The 21,260-nt window shown below is 40.4% G+C and overlaps 1 protein-coding gene across 1 annotated transcript; it reads right to left on the minus strand.

Annotated features, from left to right (window-relative positions):
- Positions 1–1,493: 1,493 nt before the first annotated feature.
- LOC119904137 (ras-related protein Rap-2a) lies at positions 1,494–18,423 on the minus strand. The gene is made up of 2 exons (XM_038720579.1): positions 17,482–18,423; positions 1,494–3,230 (listed from the first exon to the last, which is right to left on the minus strand). Exons 1-2 carry the CDS (start codon positions 17,793–17,795, stop codon positions 2,993–2,995), a joined length of 552 nt encoding a protein of 183 aa, XP_038576507.1. The 5' UTR covers positions 17,796–18,423; the 3' UTR covers positions 1,494–2,992.
- Positions 18,424–21,260: the final 2,837 nt, after the last annotated feature.

Below are 21,260 nucleotides of genomic sequence, written 5' to 3' on the forward strand. Positions count from 1 at the left end.
CAGCAGAGACACAAGATAACCTGGAACATAAAGGAACACACACAGTTCTACCATGTTCAACTGTACTGAGGTTAGAAGGTCAATTTAAATAAAAAAAACTTACTCTTCTGCAGACAGTTTAAAAATCTGTCTTTCATCTTTCTCAGCACAAATTGGCATGCACTGTGTCAAAGTGTTGAAGTTGAACTAACTCAGAAAATTCAGAGCTGTCTGATTACAAACACACACACAGAGCTTAGTCACATCCCTTTGTTAAAGCTGGCCTCTGTTCCTCTGCCTGACAATTTATTTTCTGAGGAATTCTGTCTTTTTGAAAAGACGAAAGAGGGTTTATTGTACGTATATAGTTAACGGGTACCTATCCTACTGTACTGGAAACTTAAAATCTGGTACAGCTTTCAAATGCCCATAGAAGCTGTAGTTGTTTAATGCTAACAAAATATCTTCATATAATTTTATCTTTAGTGCAAACTTTTGACCTATTGCCAAGTAGGTTTACACATACATGTATTCATTCTGTTCTCCTCGGCTCAGAGAGAGAGAGAGAGAGAGAGAGACGCCTGTAGGAGATAAACAAGACCTTTTTTCTTATTCCACCTTGTCCAAACCACAAGCAGGCCATTCGACAGTCGACGGGAGGCTGACCAAAGTGCTGACGGGATAACACAGAGGGGAAGTTTGGGGAAGTTTGGTGCAGTTAATGAAGAAGAAATGATTAGGGTGTCGTTTGCTTGGTCACTAAACATATCTGCAAAGTGAATCTTTTCTGGTCGTGTGTGGCCTACAATCCAAACAGGGTGTGATGTCTGTCACAATGACTGAAGCTGTATTAGCTTCTGAAGCTAGGTAACTGTGAGGGAAAGGGCTTTTATTCCACAGTGGTGAGCTGAACGAGCATGCAGGCTGGAGGAGGCCCTGGTGGGCCCTGTTACAGACGTCAAGACCAAGGTGAGTCATGGTTGGCTGAAAAGGGCTTATTGCTTTACTAAGTGGCCTAAATAGCCTGATAATGAGGCTAAATTTATATTTCATTAATCAGCCTGACACTGGGTTAGCCAATTTCTCACTTGCTAGAGACGTATCTGTCACACCGCGGAGGAGATTTGCAGAAATGGAGGCTATCAGCTATAAAAGGGGATCAAATTATAGCTCAGAGCTGACTAAACTACTAATTTTCTTCCTGTTTACATCCCTCCAATTATGGGAATGATAATTCCAATTCCTAGAGCAAAATGATCCCCAAATCAATGTCACACTTGCACGTGGGGGCCCACAGTGTCAGACTTCCAAAAGCCCTGGTATAGAGAGTGGTCAAGACCTGTTAATGGATAAAGCCTCTGTAAAATATGAAAAAATGTTATAGTTATTATGTAGAATTACAAGTAGGAAAAGCACAGTAGAAAATAAGCAATTTGGTTATGAAACAAAACTCAGCAGCGTGACTTTGAGCATGTCAGTCCACTCACTTCATTTCACTCTGTGACATTCGGTAGTCTCAGTCAAGTGTTGAACGCACTTTTATTGTTTAGGTGTCAAATGTAACAGTGTCACCATTCAGAGAGGGAATAAAGAGTAAATGGTCACATAAAAAAATATAAAATCAACAATGAAAATGGTTACTCAGGGAAAGTCTGGTTCCCGTGGCAACACAGATGTACAGTTGAGACAGTGTCCAGATCCAGACGTGTATGTGTTTGGTTTGCACATTTCCACAGCCTATATTAAACTTAAACAGTCCTTTTTTTGTTTACTAGCCATGCATACAGTTGACAATTCCACATGTGTTGAGTCAGTGTCTTCACAGGAGCTGGCACCTTCAATACAAAATATTTACACTACCATTAATTAATCTTATCATTGCCGTCGTCGTTACTATTTGTTACTATGGATTTGAACACTCTGAGCACATAAAGAACGGGATCAGTATGTTGTAACACTTGAGCACCCCATTTCATATTGATACCGGAGGAGAAAATGAAATGTAAAGTATGACAAATGTTGGCATCTTCACTTTAAATGTCACCCATTCCTGAAAATCGTCTGTAGAGATATTCAAACACTAAAAAGATGAACCCTTTGTCCCATCAGGATGAAACAGTTAGTTACATTACTACTCGGCAATCTGCTGTCAAGCGTCCCCCAGAGAGGGAAAACAAAACATCACACGATATGTGAAAGACTCTGCAATATTTACTACTGTATCTCAAAGTGAGAAAACAGGAAAGAGATGACTGCACCAATGTTTCAAGAAAGAAACTGACTTATCCACCGTTTTCTCTCCATTCCTTTTTTAACTGAAGAAAAATATAAGAAAATGGAGGAGCTTTCAGGTCACCTCTTTGGTTCAGCCCTGTGATGAGTAGAAAAACCTCTCACCAACCACTGCGGAAAATAAGCTGGGAGAAATATTGTACATACTATAAATGAAATATACATTTCATATTTAAACAACTGGATCCAAGAAATCTGTTATTGGATTTGTGTACAGTAGCTACTTGAGTCATGGCAACAAAAGCATGTTGGTGTTTTGTGTGAAAAAATTTTTTCATCATTTATAGCAGATTGTAGAGCGACCTAAAGAGTAAAGATCCTGACTTGTGATTCTTCAGCTGATGATTTTCACCCACAACTCAAAGGATTAAAACAAACCCAAACAACAAACGACAGTAACATAAGGCGAGGGCATGTCTCCTTATCGTCATTTGTCAATTTCTCTTGCGGCAAATTCCTGGCATTCCTCCTTCACAATGTATTCATGACTCAAATGTCGTTATTAAGAATCATGTCACTGCTGATTTTATGCTCCATAGAGTTAAAATCCATTGCGTTCAACCGTGAATTTATCTTCCGTTTAATTGGCGCGCGTGTGTGCGTGTGTGTGTGTGTGTGTGTGTGTGTGTGTGTCTCTTAAGTGTGTATCTCTCTGCTGCGAGTCGAAGTAGCTTCCTCTAAGTAGACTTTTTGCCTGGCCCGTTCCTGGAGGCCCCCGGGGCTATTGTATATTGCAAGAGGAGCAGCAGGGGTCATCCTTGTCTGGCTGGGCGGCGTAGTCCATCTGCCGAACTATCTCTGCGAACAGTTCGTCTACCATGGTTTTGCTCTTGGCCGAGGTCTCCATGAAAGGGCAGCCCCACTCCTCGGCCAGGGCCTGACCTTCGCTGGACGATACCTCCCTCTCGCTTTCCAAGTCCACCTTGTTCCCCACCAGAATGACAGGAACCTTCTCGTACCTGAAGACAGACACAGACCCACATCGGATTTTCAGATAGATGCATGCGTGAGAATAACATATACTCAGCAGAGGCTCATGCAGAGAAACCATATGGATGCAATCAGTGGGTTTTTGATTGCTTATATTGTCACTGAACTTAATAATGACTGAATAACTGAACTTACAAAGTTCACAAATCTGTATTTAGTGTGATGTTCAAAGTCCCATGATAAAAAAATCTAATTTCTGTTATCAGATCTAATCAATTGGTTTCTGACTTCATGTAGAGCAAAATTTAAAGAGGTGGTATTATGCTTTTTGGCTTTTCCCCTCTCCTTTATTGAGTTATATCTCTTTTTTTGTGCATGTAACAGGTTTGCAAAGTGAAAAAGCCCAAAGTCCAGCCCAAAGGGAGCTCCCATCTCCCACAGAAAACTCTGCTCTGAACCGCTTGAAAACAGCTCGTTTGTAGTCCAGTCCTTCACTTCCTTTACTTGTGACATCACAATGAAAACGCGTCATAAAGCTTGCCAAGCGGCTAGCAGGGTCAGGCATGCCCTCAAACCAAGCTAGTCTGAGCGGAGGCCCTTTGGCTCGACTCGCCTTTTGGGTTTCCACTGTAGAAATGTTGTACCTGTACCCATAGATATCCATAATAAAGGCTAGATGTCTCGTCCGTGCTGCTGGCCAGTGGAGGTCGACGTCTGCACCTGGCGGCCATCTTGTCACAGGCAGCTCGCTCACTCGTAACATTGTGCTTTAATGGTGCATGTACTTTTTAAATTACCATAACTTCCTCAATTTTCTAACGATTTTCAAACGGTTTGGTTTGTTATAAACGTCAGAGATGTAGTTATGACTTATGAATAATTATAACCATGGACTTTCATATGAAAATAACATTGAACAGAACAGATAGGTGCAATGAATATACACGCACAAGGTATTTATGTTAAATCAATATATATAGTATGTGTGTGTGTGTGTGTATGTATGTATGTATGTATGTATGTATGTATGTATATATGTATATATATATATATATACACACACATATATATATATATATATATATATATATATATACATATATATATATATATATATACATACATGACATGTATATATACATATACAGAAATATTTGCATGTATATACTGTATATAGACTTGTATATGTATATGCCAGACCTGGTCTGTATGTATATATAATTTATATTTTATATAAATATAAACATTTTATATAAAAATAACACATTTTTCTTAAATATATACATGTGTGTGCATTTCGAATTTCAAATCGTTATTGGTGTCAGTAAAACCTATATAATTGAACAGCTCGATTGTGGTCTCAGCCTTGATAACTTAAGCAAGTAGCCGTGATACATAAATATGCTACACGATTAAGTCGCTTCTCGAAAAGAAAATCTGCAATTTCAACATGTTCAAGCATCCAGAATTATAGCCACGTTAATAACGTTTGTAAGAAACCGTCAAGATTTCAACGAGATAAGAGTATTTGTGTTCGTGCTTATCACTCACCTTACATTAGATGATGGCCGCCGGTGATGACGATAGAGACTCCGCCGTAAGACATCTAGCCTTTATTATGGATATCTATGCCTGTACCTGCTTCCAGGTCTTTTTTTCATATCACCTTACCTCATCGAGGTTCCAAGCGAGCTGAGAGATACTAAACTGTAACGTGAAAACACAACAGACTGCTGATTGGTCAGAGAGAATCGTCACTAATTCACTGCATCATCATTGCTGCACCAGACAGAGGCCAGCAACAGAAAGTTTTATATTTTACAGTTTTCATATGGAATTTCATCACTAAATCCACTTCTGAGAAGTTTTGAGGTGAGAAATCAGCTGTGTAGATTTCGAATATTGACAGTTTTACGAGAAGTGATGGCGGAACAAAAACGTGCTTGAATATTTTCGGAGTTGAGGAGCTCCGCAAGTGGCTGCGGGGGAAGCCTGTACCAACCCGCGGGAGGAGCGTGTGAGGCCGGCCAGCCGCCCGCTCACAGAGCCCTCTGCTCCCGCCGTCACACAGACCGCTGCAGCAACAACGGCAGAGGAAAACACAGCTGGAAGGTTTTCATACCGCTTATCTGTCTTTACATTCTGAGTAATGTTGAAACGTTTAACTTAAAAAAGAGAAAGCTGTGTGGATCGCTGGTGTGTGTGTCGCATTGAACATTACGTCGCGGCACTTGTGTGTGGCGTCGCTATGACGACAAGCTACGAACTATCTCTGGGTACTATCTGCAATGGAAAACGGAGCAGGGCCGAGTTTGCGCTATGGTAGCATTTTTGGGCAAGGCAGCATAGATCGTCACAACACCGGCAACAGCTCAGCGTTTAATCCTGATGGTAAGATGCGGAACAATGATGTTGTGGACTGGTAATAACTTATACCATCTGCTAGGTTACGGTCTCAGTCTGAAGCAGTTTTTGATTTGGATCACACTACCTTGCTTCTTACGACCCGCCCTCCTCTGTTTCTGACTGGCTAGTAGTCCTTACGTGGGAACTGCGCATGTGCAACTCCCAACAAAGATTTTGTACAAGTAAGATGCGTCACTCTGTAGCTCAAGAGCGGAGCGTACAACACAGGGTGAAAAGAGGAGCTGCAGCAATGTGCAGTATGAGAAAAATATGGTGTTTTTTCAAAATTAAACCATGTAAACCTGTTCTGGTACAACCCCTAATTAAGATTTTGAACCTGAAAATGAGCACAATACCACCTCTTTGAATATATTTGTTAAGTATTCCTAATCCATTGATATTACCAAGATTATATAGATGATGATAATGATACATGACAATTTTACATTCTCATCTAGCCTTACTTTCATTTTCACAATTTGCATTTCTACTGTATTACCATGTTTATCTACACTAATGCAAATAAATATGAATAATAAAATGTCAGCTATCTTCTTCTTCCCTTGTGTGGTAGTTGGGAGTCTTAATGGTGCATAATGGCACTTTTATTTATGATGCACATTTCATTACAAGTGTCATCTCATCTCTCTCTGTGACTGACTGCTTAAATGTTGATAGGTTTCAATATAGTTGAATAAACATTAACATCTCTTTCTGGTTCTACTCAGTATAAAGTAATGATTTGATGGATAATCATAAATGGCTGCTGTTGACCAAGTGTTCTAGTAATTCCTAGACTTAAGCTTTGAGGCATCTGAACATCATATTTTTGTACAAGTGCTGTCATTGTACTTTCAGATGAAAGCTAACATCAGCATGCTAAAAGGCAAAATGAAATGGTAATATACTGATGTTTAGGAGGTATAATGTTTACCATGTTAACTATCATAGTTTAGTGTGTTAGCATGCTAACATTTGCTAGTAAGTTCTGAATATAAGGTATAGCTGAGGCTCATGGGAATGACGATAGTATTTGGTCATTAAACAAGTTATTGGACAAATAAAATGTGGCCCTAAGAAAAATTAGGGGATCACCAAAGTCATTAGGATTTATCACGAACAAAATAGCCACTCCTAGGGCCAGGTCACCGTTGCTAAAAATTCAATACTACAAAAAATTGGGATGAAAACAATACTAAGTGGATTTTGATTATTTCAAGGGGCCCTGGCACACACTCTGAAAGTCATTTGTGCTTTCTTACTACCATCTGTCTCCCTCTTACCTTTCTTTTCACTTTCTATTACAGAAAATGTTTTCTGTAATGTTTTCTGTAGGCTGTCCTCATTGTAAGAGCACTTTTGTTTGCTGTTGACATGCAGTCAAAACTTCCTTTTGCAGCAGGAAGCAACTATTTTTTAAATGTGTGACGACATTACATCTGCCAGAAAATCTGTTTAAAGCTGACTGTTTCATTACAGGAACCCAGATGTTTTGTGACAATCTGTAAGATAACACAAAAAACAGGCCTTAAAAATAAGCAAATTGGAGGTAACTTCCCAACATTTCAGCACAGGTTTACAATCTGGCAATCATTTGTCTGATGTTTTTGAAAAGCTCAGTTTCCCCCATCCACATTATCTGTCTTTTTCAGAATCACCAACATGTATTTTCAAAAAGCATATTTGGGTGCAAAACATGGGCTATAATGGATGGAAGGCTAAAATGGAAAGAAAAAGATGTGTTTCTACTTTGGTCTTTGACTGTGGGGAGAAGCTGTTCACATAAAGAACACAACCAGCACCTTCTTGCAATAGGGAATTAACATTGAAAGCCGTTCTGCCTCATGTAAGCACCAAGTCTAAAGCCTGACCCAGTAGAGAACAGGAAATGGGTAGTAGAGTGCTGACCCCTTAGGGTAGGAAATGGCCATAATCCTCTGAGCTCTGAACTCCCTGCCATGTAGCTGTAGGAAAACACGTCACCGCGGAACTGGACTACTTAGTGGACAGCCAGAAGAGACGCTCAGTTCAATTAAATAGGCTACTGCACTATAATTATCAAAAGGAGCGGCTGTGACGCAGTTTCACCAATATAATCACTACATCGGTTTTGATATTGGGAAGCATGGCGGGCCTCTGAGGCAGTTTGTACACATCAGAAGAGACACTAAGATCAAAAACATCAGACATGGCAGATCATGCGTATTCACATCCTTTGTACACAACAGGTTGTTATTCCTTTCATCCTTATCTGTGTGTGAGGCTTGCAAGGGAGCACTTTCCGTCTGTTGGAACCATCGTTTGATACAAGTTTAAATGTCTCTGTTCACGACACTTAGCAACATCCTCACATCTAACTAGAGTCATGCACCCGAACACCTCTCAACATCATTAGGGTTTTCAAATGCTCCCCTCGCTCTATGAAATATACATGCACTTAAATTATTGATAGAAAATCATCCTCATCCTTGATTTCTATGGTAACAGGTATACAAGGAAATAAATAATTCCGGAGAGATGGGGAGACTGCAGAAAAAGGAAGGGTGATACTTTTCCAAGTCGAGCAGCCTGAGCATCTTTCAGAGGCCAGGGGCTGCAGGTTTTCAGCGTTAAAATGTGCTTAAATTCGAGAACAGGGAGCCAACTTTGATCTACTCATGAATACATTATCCAGAGTGAACTTTAATCTCGACTATCCTGTTTTGTTCCCAGGATCGGCTTGCCAGCTGAGAGGAACTACCAGGATTTAAGAGACGATCTTAAAGGACAACTTGAATGAAGAAACTAAATAATTACGGACCACATCTGGGTGGTAGTGTACTGTTCTTGACTTCAACCTTAAATTCCCTTTCCCACCTTAACCGAAATATCCAAAACATAGTTGTGGGTGAGCAGATTGAAAGGCAAAACCTTTACTTTTATAGCTGCACTCGTTTAGAGGAAGCCACAGCGGGCTCAGCAGTTAGTTGGGTTAATGGTGCCATTTGGGTGTCTTTTTTTGCCCCAGGCTATGGTTTTGGCTCATATCTCTTGCTGTAAATCTCTCAAGGGGCCTATGGAAAGCCAACTATCTTATATAGTATCTACCATCTGATGCCAGGTTTCCCTTTACTGCCTCAAATCTTACTTGCTCCATAAAAAAAATCAATTGTTTGGTCTATAGAATGTCATAAAACAGCAAACATCCCGTCACAACTTCCCAGAACCAATGGTGGTGCGTTAAAATGTCTCGTTTTGATATTCAGTTTAATACAAGAGAAGAACAAGAATAATTTTCACTTTTGAGAAGTTGGAATCAGTAAAGTTTAGGGACGCACTGACATGAAAATTCTTGGGTGAAGCCGAAACTGAATACAATGAAAAAATTTGCCGAATACCAAACAAGTACAATCACATATTTTCCATTTATTTTGTCTTTTTTTACCATTGCATAAATTGAATAGTCAAAATGTGCTTATTTGTTTCCCACAGGATTTGGAGAGACTATGGTGGGTGGGTCCGAAGCCCAAGTCCGGTAAAGTAAATTGTATGTGTCCATTTACTTTTAATGTACACATGTAACATGTTTTATACTTTCTGTGAATATAATCCAATTAATCTTATTTCCATCCTCTATAGACACCTTATTTTGAAAAACGGGCGTTGTCACATGTGTATCCTCACGCTGAATTCATCAAGTCCGACCCAATTTGATAAATAATGTATGTGGTATGGCGTAACATGAAGACGTCACAGCCTCTCTTCAGGTAGGACTCTCATACTGCAACACTTGCCTTTGTAAAGAGAGAAAATGACAGGATAAGTCGCGAACCTGTTTGTCAGCTTGCACTGGTCCGTTTCAGTGGATTTACCATAAAGGCTTGAATACGTGTGCACTCCAAACTTAGGTGCAGCTAGCTTAATCACCTTCTCATAAACAAGTGACAGAAACACTCAAAGCGGGTCAGACCTTTTCTAAGAAGTCAGCCACAGACGAAGTGGATGTGCTAGGAGACAATTCAGCAGAACAGTGTCTGCAAACGGTGATTTTTTATCGGACACTTTAAAATGCTTCCACACTGCCTATATGTCAACGTAATTGTTCGGTGAAATTTCTTCAGTCTTTTTACGTATTAGACCAAACACTGAAAGTGCTTTTTTTGCTATTTTCAGCCGATTAATTTCGGTGGCCGAACATTTGGTGCATCCCTAGTAAAGTTTTACAATTTTTGCTTAGAAATGACAAAAGATTCGATTATCGAGGGTTGCCAATTATTCTCTATTTACCAATAAACGAACTGACTTATAGTTTCAGCTATATGCAACAGTAATTATTATCACCATTATCAAATTGTTTATTTTTTTTGTTTGGTGTAAAACACCCAGACTATATAGATTTCCAATCCTGGGACGACATGTAAAACTGTGAATCTCCATGCTGCTCTTAGTAGAGCTACCTGCATGTCAGACCTCAGAAACCAAAGGAAAGACTAATAATTATTTTTAACTAACTAATTATCATGGATGTCTCAAACAGCAGCAGGAATCCAAGCTAAGTCAGTTCAATAAGGTCATGTCAAACATCAGAGTGTGCTGTGTGTTTCCTCTTTTAACCATAATGGAGGACTGAACAGCCATATGCAAGTTATGTAGCTCATTTGGGCCTCATCATAACATAAGTGTGGCACAATGACATCTGGTACCAAAGGAGAGGGTCTATATATAGTCATAATAACAGAGGAGGAAACCCACAGTCCCAGGAGGTGTGAGACAGTGGCTGCCACGAATACCGAGGCTCCCAGGGCCTCAGCATAAAGGGTGTTGGCCACAATGTGTCTGGACTCAATAGTGGCTGATGCAACGAAGGAAGGCTTGTCCCTTGTCACAGAACATATACGGAGTGGTTTACATGGTTTAGTCATGAGTCTAAACTGAGTCTGCTTGTGTTTGTGCTGTGACACAAACAGCACAAACAACATGTCACACTTTAGCCTTCAGCTTGTGAGCTTGACGCCGCCCGCACTGGAGCCCTCTGACTGCAAACACCCTTTGGAGCTCGCCCAGACACACCTTATCTATAATGTATGATGCATCAACTCACATAGGCCTTGCTGACGGACGGCGGCAACAAAGTGGCCCAAGAGTCACTGGATTTGACTCTGGCCAACACTGTCAGGATGATGGAGAAAACAGGCTGTGTGCTGGGCCTCCTCCCAACGGCCCTTTTGCGGAAGGCCTCTTTTTAGTTTTAGTCAGTAGAGAGAAATCAGCTGAGTCAGAGAGCAGCAATAAGTGAATCTCTTCTGGCCCAACATCAGAGCAAAGAATAGATTTAATCAGGAATAGATATCTGGAGAATATTTGGTAAACAAACCACAACAAGCACATTTTCTGCTTTTCAAAAGAAGGAAAGACAGTATCAGGGATACTACTTAAGTCTCTTTTTGGATTCTCTCAAGAATGTGAAAACTAGTCCTTCGCTTCCCCTTTCCTCCTGAATCTGATGTTATTCACAGATGATGGGACACACTGGCCAAGGGATGTCAAAATGGGAAAGCTAAACGAGTAGTATACTTGACCGACTGTGCAGGCTAGTCGTCCTCTTAATGTACAAAGTACAAGACGATAAAGAGAGAGAGAAGATAAAATCTGAAATGCAAAGTGCCACTGCATCTGAAGTGTGATTGCTTTTCCATAAAATAGTGGTAAGAAAGGTGAGGAATAAGCTTTGAATAGTTAACAGACTCATTCATACATTTTATAACCAAAGAATATGGCCTAAGTGACCTGAGTCACCTTCTCCTCTGATGTCTGAAAATGATACATTGCACTGAGGAAAATTGTAGTGTAGACACTTGCCTTAGCAGCATAATGCCCGAAAGATCTCTTCTGTATATGTATCTTAATAAGTCACATAATGTTAATATATAGGGGAATTAAAAAAATAGGACATAAAATTCTTGTAGATTTGACTTTGTCAAAAATTTTTAAATATTCATACACAGTATGACTAAACAAAAAAAAGTGAAAAACCACTCGCAAACACTATCTGTGCAGTGTACAGCTTGACATCATCCTTTGTTAGTAGCTTTGTGCTACAGAACTGGACTTTATGAGATAAATGTTTGTCGCATCAGTGAGGCTCTTGTAAAGGTACAATGTGATAAACTGTACATAGGCCAAGCATCTACCGTGAGTCACATGAATATGCTTGATATGTTTAAAGACACATTTCATAAGGTGTACTGGCAGGTGATGCCAGTCAAAACAGTCATATAATGTAATTATAGGAAGTGTTGGATCTAGTTGTTAGCTCTACTATTGCTTTACTCTGTAATTGTCTTAGTGCACATAAAATGCCTATTCAATGTGCTTTCAGGAGACCGCTCATAACCTCACAACCGCCTATCACTTGTGAAACATCCTGGCTCCCTGGGGGTTTGCTTCATTGAAGGCGGTAGGGAACCTGTCAGCCTAGCTGCTGGCCTGGCTGTTCATCTCTTGCTGAACACCAACTGCCTGGGAGGTGTGCTGTAGCCTCTGTGGCTGCTAAGAGCAAGAGAGATGTAAAGGTTCTTTATCAAAAAGACTTTTTATGTTTTCTGGCCCAATTTTGTGCTACTGGATGATAAACCTGACTTACTCTCCAGCTGTACAATTCACCAAGGCTCACTTGGAATAATTTTAGTTGGGCATCAGCTTATCCTCTTGTCTCAACAAAAAAACAGTTTATTTTATTTCTAAAATGACTGACCATCATATCAGATGACTGACATTATCTAAAAGTAAGTTTTGCCCTGGATTTTAGATGGATGGCTAGTGTTTTTTTCCTAACATGCTTGTTATCGCATGTTAGTAAAGGTATCATCCCTATGTTCACAGCGTCCTATGTTTCCAGGGTCCGATGTGCATATGCGTTTCTTGATATAAATAAACATTGTAAGAGATTGGTATGGCTAAATTTGAAGTCCTCAAATTTGAGGACATACATTTCAAGAAGAATAACATCAGTAAGCTTTATTAGCTTGTAGGTGGGTGATATCTATATTTAAAACCAGGGAAACATACATTGAACATTTGACCTGGGGAAAAAACATTGTTGAGGACATAAAACTCTTTGAAAGGTCCCCTTAATGTGCCATTTTACGAGGATATTGAGCATGGAACCCTGGGAACATTGACATTTGACAATGGAAGTCTGAATTTCCGAGTTCAAAGTCTGACTTTTCAAAGGGTCCGCCCCTTTAAGTCGGAAGAACTGCATTACCCCGACTTTGTGATCCAAGATGGCTGCTCTGCGTATCAACAGTTAGTGAAAGCTGTAGTTTATACTGTTTATTAGCACTTCTGTGTACTTGTGTCTCATATAAATTTTCCAACACAAAGTGCTGTCCAACTGCTGTCTGTGGACGTGTTGCTACTGTGTTAAGTGAGGGTTAGACACATCGCTAACGTCATGCCATGCCATGCTAACTCTAGCATGGCAACTTGGTCACAATGACAATGCGAACGTGCTGATATTTAGGAGGTACTGTACAATGTTTGCCAGGTTCATCATCAGACACATTTGACCTGAAAATGACACTGAAAAAGATTTTTATTTATTTATTTTTACAGTTTAGCCTTAAGGGTACCTACATGAATGTCCAAATTTCATTGAAATCCAGTCAATAGTTGAAGAAATTTTACCTAAAACCACAAATGTCAACCTCCTGGTGGTGCTAGAGAAAAGTTCAGGGGTTCACCAAAGTCATTAGCACATTTAACATTTAAAGCACAATGGCCAGAAAATCTTTCATGCAATAATTGTTGATATTTCAGTCTGGACCAAAGAGTTGGACCGACGACATTGCCAATCCTAAAGCCACGCAGCTAGGCTGGCTAAAAATGTTGCCTGTTTGTAAATTAAATTAACGTGCATTTCTCTCACTAATTACACCCCTGCAATTAGCATTTGCTCTAACTAGTCCCGCCCTCTCTGAAGTAGTGACTGCCATCAGAAACAACTTGTTGGATATTTGAACAGGGCGGCTACACTACAACCCACCACTGCGTACGACCCAAACCATAATCATCACTGAACTTTAGCTCAGTTGTTTTGCCCAGTTTTCACAACAGACAAAGACACAGATGAAAGAGGATCTTTCTGGGAGTACTGGTAGACTGCTGCTCCTCCATTTATTGATCTTGATCCTTTTTACCAGTTGGCACATGAACAAGCCTTGATGATAACCCCACAGTTTGTAAGCCTTGGTACATTGCTGAAAGGAGTATGTACACATGCACAGCAGCACACTTTATTATGGTACCCTATTTAACCTCTTCTTCACTATCTTCTGACCATATCACCACTATTTAGTGCTCTGTTAAGTCACCAGTATATCCCTGGTGTGTAGTTAACTGCAACTGAAGTGAGGAGTGATGAGGTCCCCAGTGGAGGCAGGCAGGCCAGGGTGTAATCATGTGCACCCATGGCCTCTGTGCTAAAGCCCCATCTGAGCCACTAACAGCAGATAGTTGATGGGATGATGGGTTCAGAGTGAGAGCGACGCACAGTAGCGCCTGACCTGAGCGAATGCCAATATGGTTACAACGGGTCGCCAGTGTTTTGGCAGCGAGGAGGGACAGACGGGCAAGAGAAGCAGTATAATGTGCAGGAACAGTCTGACTGCTATAGATTTTCAAAATAGTTGCAGATTATATATCTGTCAATCAACTAATTGATTAATCAACTAATTGGCGCTCAACCACTTTTTTTTTAATGTCATGACTTTCTGTCATCAGTCTGTGATGTTGTCAAATGTTTTGTCGTCCCCGTTCTTTTTGATGTCTCAACCTGTCTTGTCTTCTTCTACTGCTTTCACACATTTCCTACATGCCTGAACTTGTTGCATTTCAGCTGTGGGGTTTAAGAGAGAAATAGCACTGCAGATCAGAACAAAGCAAGCTATTCACTTGTTACCGAAAAAACAAAATGCCTTGATACCGGATTGGGTTATGAGCTATCATCTGTAGAAAAAAATGTCATCTTTTCCCATTCTGTTATAGATTCTTATGCTGTAATTGTTAAAAACTGTTGCAAAGTGGGAGACGTGGAATTAAGTTTTCTATATTTGGTTGGTTATCGGAGTTGAGGATCAGTCAAAATGTCTGCATGTTGAGGCATATATGTAAGTAAATGTATTTCAGCTCATTAACTAGTATTTATACAGGAACCTTTTTTTGCATTTAATAACAACAAAACTTCAATGCTGACTTACCCAAATAACCATACAACTTAGTCTTTAAAATGCAGTCCATTATTACCAAAATTCTGCAAACAATCAGCCAGGATCTGATCAAATGATAAATAAACAAGACTGAAGAGACAAAGAAAAAAACATTCAATGCCATCTTCAATACAGTCACTACACTACTGGTGCTGCAGATACAACTGGGCTAGTATCTAAACAGAACAGGATACAGGCATGTTTAACAATGTGTTTTACGCTAGGTTAAGAGTTGACTTTTAATTGGCTAAATATAATCACAAGATCATTTGTGATTTATTTGTTACCATCCTTACCTTCAGCAACAAGACCGACTCGTGGTTATGGATGTTTAGTATGTTTAGAAATTCAAACACAAAGTACGTTGTTCCTGTATTCATCTTTGATGGGTACGCAGTGGGAGCTTGGTTGCCACACAGTATGTGCCAAGTATATATTGGTCACTCCATTTCCTCATCTCGAATGAAAAAAGGATTTGGACACCAGTTTTTGTTTGTGATATTGTAATGTTGAGTATACCATACACAGTCACCTTATATAACTGCTGTCAATAGAAGCTTTTATTAACAGTCTGTGTGTAGGTTTGAAGAGGCTGCATACAAACAACTTTAATTTGTTTAGACATCATCTATAACACCAAGTTGAGTAAAACAAACCTTTTCTGATCTTAACATATAATCTTCCGATTAAATGTTTTGTGTTTCCGGGCTGATAGCAACTAAGGTCAACTGTGGGGATGGTAGAAGGAAGACGCTGAGGTCTCTAAACCTCAAGACTTGAGATATTCTTAAATTTGTCTGTCCTTCATAACTATTTATAACTAAACACATGAAGAGGAATTATCTGAATAACCAAAGAACAAATGCTTACTTCCATTCAGGACAAACTCTGTAAAAGGAGTCACAAGTGAATTAAAGACTACCCATGATTTTATATTTTTAACTCCACTGTTCAAATGCAATCTAAAGCTTTGACTGTCTAAGCCCACATGAAGCATAGGACTCAAATAGGACTAAAATTAACTATTGTCTAGGAGTGGCATGTGGAGCGCAATGGATTTTACTACAGAAAATAAATTCTGCTGTGACATTAGAGAATGGCACCAGACACAGTGTTAAGTGTGAAATCACACAACAGTGTGGCTGCATCTGCTGTGTGAGCACACATGTATACGTTTACATACAAACACAAGCGCACACACATATTAACACACAGACACTGCAGACTGAACATACCTCTCCCCATTCTCCACTCACATGGGGGAAACATGCTGACCTCATTCTTTCATCCTGTGTCACAGATTTATAGGATTTTTTACAAGGTGCAATTGAAAAAATGCCTAAATCCAATTAGTTGACAAAGACTAAAGTCACCTAACAGAACTAAACATCTTCAAGATGATTAAATAATATTGCAGAGTTTAATAGAAATAGGCAATGCTGTCACAACCAAGCTAGAAACACAACACTAAAGCGTGATTTGATTGCACTGTCCTGTCCAATGCTGAGCATTATCTCAAGTAATTAGCTGTATCAGTAAACAATGTGAGCTTTAAGCTGCACTTCTTTCAAAATGCCGGGAGGCTATTGGACTCGCAACATTGACTGCAACACATCCACTGACACCTACAATGACTGATGGACCCACACAGTCACAGCCCAGTACACGCTGCTTGCACACCGTAACACAGGAATGTAGCAAACGCACAGGCAATGATCACCGATGATTTAACCAGCAGCACCTATGACATTGTCTATTTTGGCTCTCACTGGGTTTTTATAACATCATGCCATGTCACCAGGTGAATGTACAGTGCTGTTTCACAGCACATTGGCCTAGCCTCAGCTAACCTCTTGCATGTATTAATCAGCAGCTCACTCCGGTGACCTCATATCTGGATCATCTGTGTAACAGCGCTCAGACATCAGACGCTTTCACGCTTTCAATTGTGCTGCTCTTCCTAAAGAGCTTGTGCAGCCCGTTAATTAAAAACATGGCTTCTCCACTGCAGATGCTAGTGTGCTTTCCCCAACCCCTACAGTATTTGGGTATCTGTGCTTCCTTGAAGCTCTCTGCAGAGCCTCTGTTGCGCTGGATCCTGGGTATCCCCGGTTGGGTGTTTCACAGGGGTTGCAGCATCTGGCACAGCGGACATTCAGCGCTACAAAACAGCAGCTTGGCAGATCACAGACAGTATCTACCATGTTATGACCGCACGATTTCACAGTGCTGATGGACAGGATGGATCAGCACTGTTGCCCTGTTAGTTACTGTCATTCCTAAGCTGTAACAGTCAGGAGTGACACATTACAAAGTCTACAGAAACACTGATGCTACTGTTAGAGATCACAAATGAATACTTTAAGAGATGAAGGGACTGCAGTGCAAGGGCATTTGCCTACCTACAAGCATTGTGGGTGAGACCTGGTACACCGAAATACAACAGGCATGTTGTGTTGTTCTGTTGTCTGAAGAGCATCTCCATTCAAGCAGTTCTCAGACCAGGCCAAGGCCAATCCTGAAACTACAGAGCCTGTGAGGCCAGCCCTATGTGTGAAGAATAATCTCCAACATCCACACTTGACAATCTGGACATTATTATATTCCTGCTCATCAGTTCACCAACCTTTTCACTCTTATGATCTGGTCCCTCATCGGCTTTATGTCCTGGAAGCTTTGCTGGTTGACAAGGCTGTAGACCAGTATGAATCCTTGCCCGTTTTTGATGTAAAGGTCCCGCATGGAGGCGAACTGCTCGGTACCAGCGGTGTCAAGGATCTCCAACACCGAGGGCGAGGAGTCCACCTCGATCTCCTTGCGGTAAAAATCCTCTATAGTGGGATCGTACTTTTCAATGAACGTCCCGGTAACAAACTGCACAGTGAGGGCGGATTTCCCGACCCCACCGCTGCCCAGGACCACCACTTTATACTCGCGCATCGTGGATTAAATCAAGTCAGTTTCGGGTATCAGTCTCCGCGCGTCATTGAAACGAACTCAAAATATTCCCGCACGAATCACAATCACCATTCGTGTCCCATTTTGAACGGGTTGTCAATAAAACAGTCCTGCTCGCCGCTGCTCAGCTACGGCAGAGCACAAAGAGTCGGTGCCCCAAGATGGATTTCATTGTAGAAATTCCCCCATGCAGGCCAGACACTGACAGCTATACGGGCATCCGAGGAATGAAATTGTCCACAAAATGTGCACGGGGAAGAAGCAAATATCGCCCGATGATGTGCACCGTGCGGGTTTTCATCTGCTTAGCTCACCCCTCTGTAGCCTATGCATCACAAAAAAACAAACTTGCTCCATCGAGGACACTGGAAAAACGCTTAGTAGTCCCTAGAATGAACTGCAGGCGCGATTAGTCAAGCAGGAGCCCCCTTCAGGAAAGCAGCGCCAACTAAAACTGTCGCGACACTTCATTAAAGAACTTGCGCCTCTTTGTTTCTTTTTCACCATCTCTGGCATGTCTCCGTCTCTCCCTGGCTCTCCAGCGCAATCCCAGCCGCCATACTCTCGGGTGGAGACCCACGGCCGCAGCGTAACCAGCTGGTCCCCGCTCGGCTCCCGTACCGAGGCAAAAAAAAGGGGAAAAAGCGTGCGGACCCTCCCTCCTGTCAGACGGATGTGCGAACAGTCCAACGGGCTCCTCCGCTCCCTGCATACCTCACTAGTGTCTGAATGGGAGCCGGACGGAGGCAACCAGTCACATTCAGCGGCTGCGTTTCCGTTCATGTGTTAAAATTCCCATCATTCGGTTGCCCCAGTGACACCCAAAGGGAGCTCGTCCAATCACAGCGGCAGCTTGGGGAAGCGTATCCAAGAGGAGGAAAATGCGCCGGATGCTGTTGCCATGGTAACGCTGCATTTTGTAGAAGCTGTCCAAATTTGACAATGTTGTTCAAAAGTTGGCTATATATACAGTAAGCAATATCTATGTGTGTGTGTGTGTATATATATATATATATATACATATAGATCTCTACCAGTGCAGGATGCAAAACCAAGACACTATAATTATTTATTATTTGCCATGTGGAAAATCATTCAGTTCAATTTCAGGAGACAGTGAGTGCAGTTCAGTTCAGTTCAGTGTGCTTTGTTGGCGTGAATGTTTCATTTAAACAATGTTGCCAAAGCAGTCTGCAAAATAAAAATAAAAAGTTTACATTTGAATATGACATAACAATATTAATCCAAGACCACTCAATTTAGCAGGTATAAATTACAAAAACAAAGATAACAAATACAGATAAACTACAAATAAAAGTGAACAAGGTATAACCTGCCATGCAGTGAACATTAAGTTGGCTGAGTCACTCGCTGTCCCTTAGGTTGTGACACAGGGACACACACATGTCCTTCTCCTAGGATTATTCTTAATTTATTGTTATCTTCATGTTCTTTGAAATCTGGTATTAAAAGATGGAATTTCTCAAAAATACTGCTCTCTTATTCTTCTATATTTATCACATTTCAGGAGAAAATGTGTCTCTGTCTCCACCTCAACTGTTCAACAATGCTCACATACACTATATTCTTTTGGTATCGAGGACTTTTTATATCCCTTTTTCAATTGCAAGGCCCTAATTCTGCCCTACACACAATCAATAAATCTTCCAGACACATACCTGAAAGAAATCATTTATTATTTGTTTTATTTCTTAAAAGAAAACATGATCTTCTTGTCTGATTTGCCTTTTTAGGGTACATGACCAATCCAGCGTTCTCTACAAATAAAATAATCTCCAAAGGGAGATTATTTTATTTGTGAATTGACTGATTCAGGTTGAGTTTTGAGCCTGATGTCAAACAGAATCACAAACATAATATTAGGGTCTTACTGTAGAATTAAATAAAGTGCAAAAAAACAACAGAACTCCCAGCATGGCATTTACTTGACATTTATTTATTTGCAATATTAGATTTTCTCACAATTTTGAATTTACAGGAACAAAACTATCTACAAGAAATATTCAATTATGCACAAATTAAATCATTTTCACAAATAAGTTTAAAAAAAAAAAAAAGAGGGAAAGTTTATATTCAGGCCAGGATGGAAACAAACGGCACCGGCATACTTTGCAAGCTAGCCTAGCCCTATCAACATCAAGCCTTGACCTCAGCGGTATGTTTGGGCTTATTTTACAAACTGTCATTTTGGCTTCAAACTGAAAAATCATGCAGCAATAATTTCAAAGAAAAGTTCAGTGAAATGCAGTTTTTTTATTTATTAGACAATATGGAATTCATAATTTCTGAACAAATACAAACTTAGGAATAGATCAAAGATAAGGCAAAGTTCACAAAAAGCATGTCTTCTCAGTCATCTGACTAGTGAGAAAGTGCTTCAGTGAAATGTTGCATCAGTCAGTCTGACCAAACATTCTTACTGTCCATATCTTTTTGACTGGGCGATCACAATCTCAAACAACCTCCATGTGCAGGTGTGTCCATGTCATTCAAGCTTTTTAACAAAAGGTGAATCAAACATTCGGTTATATGCCTTTTATTTGCTCATATAATAAATAAGGGAAAATGTATCATATACAGGTTCTGGTCTTATAATTAGAATATCATCAAAAAGTTTATTTATTTCAGTAATTCCATTCAAAAAGTTAAACTTGTATAATGTATACATTCATTCCACACAGACTGATATATTTCAAATGTCAAATGTTTATTTCATTTAATTGTGATGATTAAAACTGACAACTAATGAAAATCTCATATTCAGTATCTCCGAAAATTAGAATATTACTTAAGACCAATACAAAAGGATTTTTAGAAATGTTGGCTAACTGAAAAATATGAACATGAAAAGTATGAGCATGTACAGCACTCAATACTTAGTTGGGGCTCCTTTTGCCTGAATCACTGCAGCAATGCGGCGTGGCATGGAGTCGATCAGTCTGTGGCACTGCTCAGGTGTTATGAGAGCCCAGGTTGCTCTGATAGTGGCCTTCAGCTCTTCTGCATTGTTGGGTCTGGCATATCGCATCTTCCTCTTCGCAATACCCCATAGATTTTCTATAGGGTTAAGGTCAGGCGAGTTTGCTGGCCATTTAAGAACAGGGATACCGTGGTCCTTAAACCAGGTACTGGTAGCTTTGGCACTGTGTGCAGGTGCCAAGTCCTGTTGGAAAATGAAATCTGCATCTCCATAAAGTTGGTCAGCAGCAGGAAGCATGAAGTGCTCTAAAACTTCCTGGTAGATGGCTGTGTTGACCTTGGACCTCAGAAAACACAGTGGACCAACACCAGCAGATGACATGGCAAAAAACAACACTGACTGTGGAAACTTTACACTGGACTTCAAGCAACGTGGATTCTGTGCCTCTCCTCTCTTCCTCCAGACTCTGGGACCTTGATTTCCAAAGGAAATGCAAAATGTACTTT

This window comes from Micropterus salmoides, unplaced genomic scaffold, assembly GCF_014851395.1.
Source record: "Micropterus salmoides isolate LMB-PRFRI ecotype aquatic unplaced genomic scaffold, ASM1485139v1 Ms_hic_scaffold_15, whole genome shotgun sequence".
Taxonomy (NCBI): domain Eukaryota; kingdom Metazoa; phylum Chordata; class Actinopteri; order Centrarchiformes; family Centrarchidae; genus Micropterus; species Micropterus salmoides.

What these genes read in the sequence shown, in the direction of transcription:
- LOC119904137 (XM_038720579.1), bottom strand. Translation starts at nt 17,795, where the DNA reads ATGCGCGAGTATAAAGTGGTGGTCCTGGGCAGCGGTGGGGTCGGGAAA. An exon ending in CAGATCATAAGAGTGAAAAG is followed by an intron (nt 3,231 to 17,481) that starts GTTGGTGAACTG and finishes GTCTGTCTTCAG; the next exon opens with GTACGAGAAGGTTCCTGTCA.